The sequence below is a fragment of the Arachis ipaensis genome, chromosome B4 (assembly GCF_059453495.1).
Source record: "Arachis ipaensis isolate K30076 ecotype BB chromosome B4, ASM5945349v1, whole genome shotgun sequence".
NCBI lineage: Eukaryota > Viridiplantae > Streptophyta > Magnoliopsida > Fabales > Fabaceae > Arachis > Arachis ipaensis.
In genome coordinates this window covers 92475084-92484457 of record NC_142439.1, presented here as the reverse complement: position 1 = coordinate 92484457, position 9374 = coordinate 92475084, and the positions used below count along the sequence as shown (strand labels likewise).

The 9374-nt window shown below is 35.2% G+C and overlaps 1 protein-coding gene across 2 annotated transcripts; it reads left to right on the top strand.

Annotated features, from left to right (window-relative positions):
- The first annotated feature begins 3990 nt into the window (after positions 1-3990).
- On the top strand, positions 3991-9042 carry LOC107639427 (oxysterol-binding protein-related protein 3A). 2 transcript variants are annotated; one of them, XM_088483193.1, is made up of 11 exons: positions 3991-4189; positions 4403-4509; positions 4917-5010; positions 5354-5470; positions 5593-5665; positions 5748-5866; positions 6071-6192; positions 6482-6658; positions 7140-7284; positions 8235-8413; positions 8583-9042. In XM_088483193.1, exons 2-11 carry the CDS (start codon positions 4490-4492, stop codon positions 8827-8829), a joined length of 1293 nt encoding a protein of 430 aa, XP_088339319.1. In that variant the 5' UTR covers positions 3991-4189; positions 4403-4489; the 3' UTR covers positions 8830-9042. The 2 variants fall into 2 exon arrangements, with proteins under 2 accessions (XP_088339319.1, XP_016198408.1); XM_016342922.3 differs by lacking the exon at positions 3991-4189 and having other exon boundaries at positions 4254-4509.
- The last annotated feature ends 332 nt before the right edge of the window (positions 9043-9374 follow it).

The window sequence follows — 9374 nt, the reverse complement described above, 5'->3', positions numbered from 1 at the left end:
GGAAAAAGGTTTCTAGCAAAAAATAAAAGTAGTTTAAAACTACAACTATTACCAAAGTCAAATTGTTCATCAAAACCCACAGGTCGGGCCATTCAAATTACAGAGGGAGGAGCTGTTCAACAGTAACAGCAACTTCAGGTTGAGTAGAAGAGGTCAGGACAGATTCAGACACTGGCGCAGCAGAAGCCAGGAGAGTTGTAGAAGGAAGGGGCTCACCATCCAATTGAGGAGCGGAAACTTGAGAAGCCTGCCTAATTTGCGTCCCCGAGGTCTTCAGACCAGGCATAGGAGTGTCCTTCTCATCATTAAGAGCAGGAACAATCTTCCTGTCAACCACAATGTTGTTAGGGATGATGAGTGAGAGGTCCGTCTCGGGAGCAACAACTCAGAACTGAGCCTTCAAATTTGCCACCATATCGTCCATACCTTCGACTATGGTTTCCTCAAGCTTCGTGTACTTATCTCTGGCTTTGGTAACCTCATCTACCAAGTCAAGATTTTCCCCAAAGACCCTAGTGTAACTCTCTTCAGCCTTCTTCTTTAACCCCTCTGCCATGACTAAAGCAGCCTCCGTCTGCTTTGCTCTAGCCCGAGCTTTGCCAAGGTTGAGAATCAAAGCCTCCTTTTCTCCTTCCCACTCCTTCTTTGACTCCCTCAAGGATAACACTTCAGCCTGTAAATCAGACAAAGAGCACTGAGTAGCACCAAGGGGAGTCTTCTCCAGCTTCCTTAATAGAGTTGTGCAAATTCCAGCCATCCAAACTCCACCTCGGTCCATAAGCTGGAGATGGACTTTATGGCGATATCATCCATACTGATAAAGCTGTAGGGAAGGATATGTTTCTCACTCTAAGCAATGTGTAATACCCTACCACACAGAGCTTTACGCTTAATTTCGTAAATCAAAGATGGCGGAGTATTACGACCTCTAAAAGTAAAATACGTACACACACACATACATACATACATACATACATATACATATACATATACATACATATATATATATATATATATATATATATATATATATATATATATATATATATATAATAGTTTAACTAGGAGTCTTGAAGAAAATGTTAAGCAAAACAGAACTTGAAAGTCGCATCACACTCGAAATGGTTAAGCATAGAAGGGATCGATAACAGGGCACAGAAAAGATAATATACATGTGATTATAGAGTTCCAAAGAAACATATAGCTAGCTGCAGACTCGACCTGCAAAGCAAAGGCTGGCCAGAGTATATATATACATATATACAACCCAAAATAAACCAATACATGAATACAGATCCTGGTTCTTGAAAATCAACCTCTAAGAGGAACAAAATACAAATTTACACAAAGGTGGAGAGTACTACATATATTTAGATATACAAAATACAAAATACAATCTCCTAAAGTAGATCTTTGCTTTAATAGAGCCTCCAACACGCTCAACGAGGTGCCTCCCGTCCTGCATATGGAAAATAACAGAATATGTATGAAATGAAAATCGGGAATTTTCAGTATGGTAAAAGTCTCCGTATAGATAATAGATAATAAATAATGTCCTGGGACGGCAGAGGCATTCCAAAACTCCAACATCGCACATTCATATCCTAAAGTTTTCATTAAACTAGAAATAGGGTGACTATGTTTAAGGATCCTAATCTAACTCTTCGTTTTTTGTTCTCTGCAAACCTCTAATTCACCAAGTAAAACAACCCTCAGCGCCTCCTTCACCCGCCAAAGGAATCTCTCAGAAGCAAACACATGCAAGACAGACAAGGAAAGCACAAATATGGAGATAGATACAACAATTATATCAAGTAGCAGTTAAGTACATTTAAGCAAATAGGCAAGCCAAAATAAGTGCATATTCAAACAAAATATACAAGTGCATATGATACATGTTTGTCCTATGGCTGATAAATCTCATCTGTCGGTTATACAGCTAAAACCCAACATGTCTGGTAGCTAACCTGGACATTGTCTCACTGTTGTGCACTAACATCTCAGTACATCGGCTGGCTATAGAGGGAGAGTGGCCTGTCACTATTAAAGGGAATACGTGCCCTGTCTCCTTCAAGGGAATACGTGTCCTGTCACCATTAGAGAAAATACGTGCCCTGTCACCATTACATGGCCCTGTCATGTAAAACTCCGAAAATTAATAAATAATTAACTAATAAATTAATTATGAGCTAAAGAAATTAAAAAATTAAATATTATAATTTGAAGAAATAAAAATAATTAAATTATAAATTTGAACACTAATTTTAAAGATTTTGCCCAAAGTTAGACTAACGAACTAAACTGGTTGAACCGAACCCATATTAGACCTAAGGCCCAACATATAAGTAGCCAAACTCAGCCTCCTTCCCTTTCATTTCACTTAAATCACGCTAAGGAGTAGCAGCAAGCCTCAAACCGTAACTCTCCTTTCAACTCAAATTTCAATTTCTTGTAACTTTCAATCCGAAGTTCTGATTGACGAGCCGTTTGTTGCTACACATTCGTCTCATCAAGCTTTTCAACTCTTACCTTTTCAACTCTTACCACTACCAACCTCCTATTTTTTCCACCTTTACTACAAAGTTCTTCAACATTAATATTCAATTTTTTTTACAGAAAAAATAGACCCAGAAAGAGAAAGAAATCAACATCTAAAGAGAGGGAGGGAGTGACAAATATGTTGTTAGTGAGATTCCTAATTCCCCTTGCAAGTATTCTTCTTGTAAAATAAAAATTTTTTAATTAATAACATGCACACTTCTTGTTGAAGAACTGTGTGATAATAATGGATAATAATAAGCTGATGAAATGTAAGAAAAAGGAAAGAGAAGCGTGACTAAGAGAAAACAAAGAGAAGAAAGGATAGGAAAAAGAACGAGTAAACTCAAGAAGATAATAAGTTGAGAAGAGAAACAAAAGAGAGAAGAAAAAAGAAGCCAGTAAATTATTAATGATGATTATGTTACAAACTATTATTATTGTGATTCTTCTCCTTATGTTTATTCTCATTCTCATCATTCTTTTCTATATTTTCAAAACGTGGCGTTTTTTCTTCCCCTTCTTCTCCCAATCTTTCCACAAGGAATTTAATTTCTTTGGCCTAATCCTAAATCTTGTTTATGTCAATTTATTCTCCAATAATAATAGCAATAAGCAGGGCAATAAATTTATCAGATATTACGATAAACTCAAAGGTCATTGTTACTTTAATAGAAGTCTTCTGAAACTTGAGTGAGAATTTGATTATTCTTTGATTGATTATTGATAGAAAGATTTTAGAATGAATTATATAAATTGCTGAGGTGCTTTTTTAATTGTTTGAATTTTTTTAAATTATAAAAATAAAAAGATATAAGGTAACTTTTGTCGTTATATAAAATTTAAAGTCATGACATAATGCTGTTTGCCATTTTATCACTAACCTTTGTCACTTCAATATTTTTTGTGAACAAAAACGAAAACAAAGTTAATTGATGAACGATTATTTTTGAGAAATTTAATTATCTTTTAATAATTTATTTATTATTCGTTTTTTTTTAAATTATTGTTTCCTTTTTGTTCCTTTCTTATTTTTCCTTTGCACCCGAAGAAAACGTAAATGCGATACGATCCTTTAACAATAGAAATCATTCCATAATATATAGACTACATGTGGACTGAACATCAATTCCATAAGACTTCTTTCCAACCATAAAGTGTTGGATGGTTACTGTAATTTTTGTAATTTGTAGTCATTAAATAATCATCAATAATAATTTAATAGTGTGAAATTGGTATGAGATTTTATCTAATAACTCATATTTCTCTGCTGATTACATACTAGCTAAAATTCAAGGGCTTTTCCAATTTAAAATTCAAAAACTGAGTTAGAGAATAATTAGCGTGTGTAGCCGGCAAAGGCAAGTGGTGCTCCTCGTCATTCCAATGCCACACCAGCTACAACTTGTTCCTTCCTCCTTATAAAGCCGCCAAAGTTGATTGATTCTCTTTACGCTCAAGGCAACTCAACCTCACGCGCTAACCACACGCGTGTAACACGAAACTTACGTCACCTTTGAAATTTGCATCGCCACCCAAACAGACTCTGAAGAAAAGAAAAAAGGAAATATCAACCCACTTTCCATTCGCTTGGACTTTTCAAAAATCTAGAACCGCCAACCATGATCGTTGCTTTTCATAGCTGTTCCTGGTATTATTTTATTTTATTTTAATAATAAAGCATTGTTTGCTCCACCATTATATATAAATAGTGATAAAAAATAATCCAAGAGTTTAGTATTCTTTTTGGTTCGTTAGAAGTTAGATCGACTTTGCTAAAGAAAAATATCAGATACTTCCGCTTTTCTTTTTGTCAATTTGGTTTCAATAGTTGGTTGAATTTTTCATCGCCATGGCTCCAAAGGATCCCAAGCATGCTGCTGCTGCTAGTGCCAGTGGGGGTGGCTTCTTTGCTTCACTTGCTTCCAGTTTGACCAATTTTGGAACTGCCATGTCAAAATCCGTGAATGGGTATAAGATCTTTTAGAACCTTTGGATTCAAACTTGTTAATTTTATATTGCATTTTTTTGTGTGAATCGTTTTGTATGAGGGAAGTTCAAGAATTAACTTGGTTTGGATGATCATCGATCTTCCTTGGTTTTCTTTGTTCGTTGGATTGAAATAATGATGTAGCAGTTTCATTAGATATATATGTTGTTTGAGTTATCTAAACGTGTAATTTAATGTAAGAGCCGTTTGAGTTTAGAGTTTGTTGTGATTATTTTCAGTTATTGGGGTTTCATTTCTTTCAGTTTCATTAAATGTGTCTATTAACTGTTTGATTTATTTCATGAAGCTTGTGTTTGTTTTAGGCTGATTCAGTTTCATGAGCTGGGAGATTTTATGTTTGTTGAAAATTTGTAATTTTGATTCTCAGTATAATGGGCTATGAGGGGCTGGAGGTTGTTAATCCAGAAGGAGGAACCGAAGATGCAGCAGAGGAAGCGGAGAAGGGACGATGGAAGCAAGAGGTACAAAGAATTTAACTATCTTAAAGACAAAGCACATTTTATTGTGTGAGGAAGTTGTTGCTAATGCAATCTAGATTCTATAACAGGCATAAAGTAACTTTTCATCTTTGTGGAATGTAGGTGGGAATTTGCATTTTGAAACTTGATATTTTTCACTTTATAACTTTTAGTCAACCTATAACCAATGCTGACTTTGATTAACAAAAATTTACATATATCTCATGGTGTACTTTGGAGAAAATTTGTCTTCAAATTTATAATGCATATTTTATATTGTATGCATATCATCTTATTGTATGCATTTCATCTCTCAAATAGTCAAATGTTCCTTTGAACCTCGCAGGATCGGGATAGTTACTGGAAAATGATGCAGAAGTATATAGGCTCTGATATCACATCAATGGTGACACTTCCAGTTATCATTTTTGAGCCAATGACAATGCTACAGAGAATGGCAGAGGTGTGTATTATTATATACATATGTAACTTTGGTGCATTTGCTTTTGCTATTGCATTCTCACAAACTATGAATATCGAGTGTTCTATCTATAGAATCTCACTGATTGTGCTTCGATTTTACAGCTGATGGAATACTCTTACCTTTTAGATTTGGCAGATGAGACTGAGGATCCATACATGAGACTTGTATATGCTTGTAAGGATTATTTTCATGTTCTCTCTCTCTTGTTGTTTTATTCATGTAATTACATACATCTGACATTGGATGATTTCTGCAGCATCATTCTTCATATCTGTCTATTTTGCTTACACACGAACATGGAAACCTTTCAATCCAATTCTTGGCGAGACTTATGAAATGGTTAACCATGGTGGCCTAACATTTATAGCAGAACAGGTGTGTTATGTTTCTTTTTATTTGTTTGCTAGTTCTTCAAACAGAATGCTGAATCAAGTGTCCTTTTGTTTTTAAGACATTCATGACTTGGCAATTATTGTTTATATATTATAAAGGAAATGTATATAATTTTCTGCGTAGTTTGTATGATGCTCTTGAGCATGGTTCTAATTTGTGGTTATGCGTAATACAAATTGCTAACAGGTCAGCCATCACCCTCCGATGAGTGCTGGGCATGCTGAAAATGACCACTTCACTTATGATGTGACGTCGAAATTGAAAACCAAATTTCTTGGCAACTCAGTTGATGTATATCCTATTGGAAGGTAATTCTATTCTTCAGCTCTCTCAAGTCTGGGTTCCTTTTTGAATTTTGCTTGTTGACTTAAAAGAGAAGATGAAGTGCAACATAATCTTTTCCATAAGAGTTGTCAGACATAGAATTGATTTGTGGGTTTTCAATTGTGCATCTTGTGTTTAAGAATGTTTCATGTGTCCTTATTACAATGTTATTTGAGTTTATTTTATAATGCCAAGTTTCTGGTATAATTCATGTTCATTATTAGTAAACATTTTCTTTGTGTGCTCATGTAATGTGCTGTTACTTGAATGCAGAACACGAGTTACCCTCAAAAGAGATGGTGCGGTCCTTGATTTGGTGCCACCTCCAACAAAAGTTAGCAATTTGATTTTTGGACGAACTTGGATTGACTCACCAGGGGAGATGATCCTTACAAATCTGACTACTGGCGATAAAGTCGTGCTGTATTTTCAACCATGCGGCTGGTTTGGGTATGACTACTTTCTCTTGTAGATCCGTCTATCAGCGGATAAGAAGACATTGATTTTCTATCATGCGTATTTATTTCTTATGGGGAATTTCCTATCTCCATGTTTGGCTTCTATTTATTCTAGTTTTAGGTGTTGAAAAGCATGAATCATGATATGATCAACAGATTGAAGAATTCAGTAAGAAGCAGGATTTTTGTATATTGTATTAAAACTTTCTAGAGCTAACCGCTTAAAAGCTTAAACTAATAATCGCCCATTGATCTTGAAGCATGGATAATGCATATTGCTAACTTGGGTTGGACATTTAAAGGTGTCAAGGACTAACTCTAAAACAACACTATTTTCTGTTATTATGCAAACCCCGTGTATATTTGTCTGACAATTACTACAGGCTTTATAGCTTGTCGACTTCCAGTTTCATTATTTCCTTGGTGCTTTTGTTGTATATATCGTCCAACCTAAAAGGAATTTCTATTTGCAGAGCTGGTCGGTATGAGGTGGACGGATACGTATATAATGCTTCCGATGAGCCAAAGATACTGATGACAGGAAAATGGAATGAGGCTATGAGTTATCAGCCTTGTGACTCAGAGGGAGAGCCACTTCCGGGCACTCAGATGAAAGAGGTGTGTTATCCAACTTCCGTTTATTTATGTTTTATTATATTACATGACTTATCCTATTTTTACTTTTATAAAAATACATATCGCCGTATCGTGTCGTATCATATCCATATCGTGGGTCGTATTGAGCTTCCTAGGTAGTATGCTAGTTTTATTCCATAGATGTGTCGCTCATAATTCTTCGTCTTGAATTGTAATAGGGCTTAAACGTCTAATCCAAAATTCTACTTCTGTAAATTGTAGTAGGTAGATGACTAATCCAATTAGTGTCTCCAAATGCACAGCATATGGTGCTCTCTGATTTCTTCTTGAGTGAATACCCAACTTTAGTCCTGATCATTTTTTCGAAGAAATTACGAGGTTTCTAAATAAAAAAAATATTCTTTTCAGTTTCTGATCTTTATTTGTATGAGACTAGTTAGCCCCTGCGTCGATCATAAAAATATTGACAAAAGAACTAATCAGTCTCATAAAAATAAAAATCAAAGACTGAAAAGAATATTTTCTTTTGTGAGGGTTTTGTTATCTTTTGTGGTAATTGTCGGACCGTTTAGAATTTTTTTTCCCATGTAATTTCTAAACTATTGCTTTTGTAGGAGAATATTTTTGTATTATCTCATAATTATGTTTAAGCTGGATGGAGTGTGTCTGCCGATTCTGACTGAATATGACCAATACTTGAATAAGGTTGAATGCTTGCTTAGTAAAAATAGGAAACGAGCTTAGTCAAAGTGAATTAACTAGGAAGCTTATAAAACGTCTTCTCTGATATATATATATTTTTTTTAAATTTTCATCATTCCTGACTCTTCATTCTTCAACTCCTCATCCCTGATTTTATGGAGAGATTGCTACTTTTTGGTGTCATTGTTTCTATGATTTTGTGTTTGCTCCACTGTTCCCACGTTATTCTGGAATATTTATTTTGCGATCTAACTTGTCCCATTCTGCAGCCATGGAGAGTTGCCGAAACTCCGAAAAACGACAAATTCCAGTACACACATTTTGCACATAAGATCAACAGCTTTGACACCGCTCCCAAGAAGTTATTGGCATCCGACTCTCGTCTCCGACCCGACAGAATGGCCCTTGAGAAGGGTGACCTTTCCACAGCTGGCAATGAGAAAAGCAGGTAACTAACTGCCCTTTTCACTCTCTCCACAATTAAAACATTTGCAACAGAAAAGATATTCAGTGTGGACTGAAACTTAAAACCTTTCATTCTTCTTTATCATCATCACCTGTGAGGTCTTGTTAATTCTTTACCATTCTATATGTTTACAACTTTTTATTTTTTGCAGTTTGGAGGAGAGGCAGAGAGCAGAGAAGCGAAACCGCGAGGCCAAGGACCACAAGTTCGTTTCCAGATGGTTTGATTTGACAGAGGAAGTAACTCCTACACCATGGGGTGACTTGGAAGTTTATCAATACAACGGTAAATACACTGCACATCGCGCCGCGATCGAAAGCTCTGCCTGCAACGACGAACCTGACAGCAGCAGAACAGAGTTCAACCCTTGGCAATATGATAGTTTGGATGCTGAATAAGCATTCTTGTGAAATTCTTTCCATTAGTTTTTTTAAAATATTTTTTGTCAGATTGTTATAAAGCTTGTATGTATTTTATATGATGCTTGATTCTTTTTTTTTTCCTTTACTTTTTTGGTTTGCCGGTGGGGCTGCGTTTTGCTATTGTAGGATTACATAATGAATATTAACCTTGTTACTTGTTAGTTTATCAATATACTTTGCGTATATAAATTTTAGGTATTATGTAATTTACTGCTCGTATAATTTATTAATTTTAGGCTTAAATAAGTTTTTGCTGTCTATAAAACGCTTTTTATTTTTAATATGGAGGAAGGTGTGGAGTGTAACAGCATTATGAAAAATAGAGGTGCTTTTCCTGCATGTGATGTCAGGAGGCTGAAATCGGACCGAGCAATTTAGAGTATCCGATTAAAGGAGATCTACAAAAAAAATAATTTTTTAATAAAACTCGGACGGTCCGTTTTGATTTAAGAAAAAAAAAACTAAAAACGGAAGGTCCGTTTTCTTTTAAAAAAAATAAAAAAAAACAAAAAGTATAAACG

Coding starts and splice junctions, on each gene's coding strand:
- LOC107639427 (XM_016342922.3), top strand. CDS start 4,391: ATGGCTCCAAAGGATCCCAAGCATGCTGCTGCTGCTAGTGCCAGTGGG. Junction 5,867..6,070: donor TAACATTTATAGCAGAACAG/GTGTGTTATGTT, acceptor AATTGCTAACAG/GTCAGCCATCACCCTCCGAT. Junction 6,659..7,139: donor CAACCATGCGGCTGGTTTGG/GTATGACTACTT, acceptor TTCTATTTGCAG/AGCTGGTCGGTATGAGGTGG.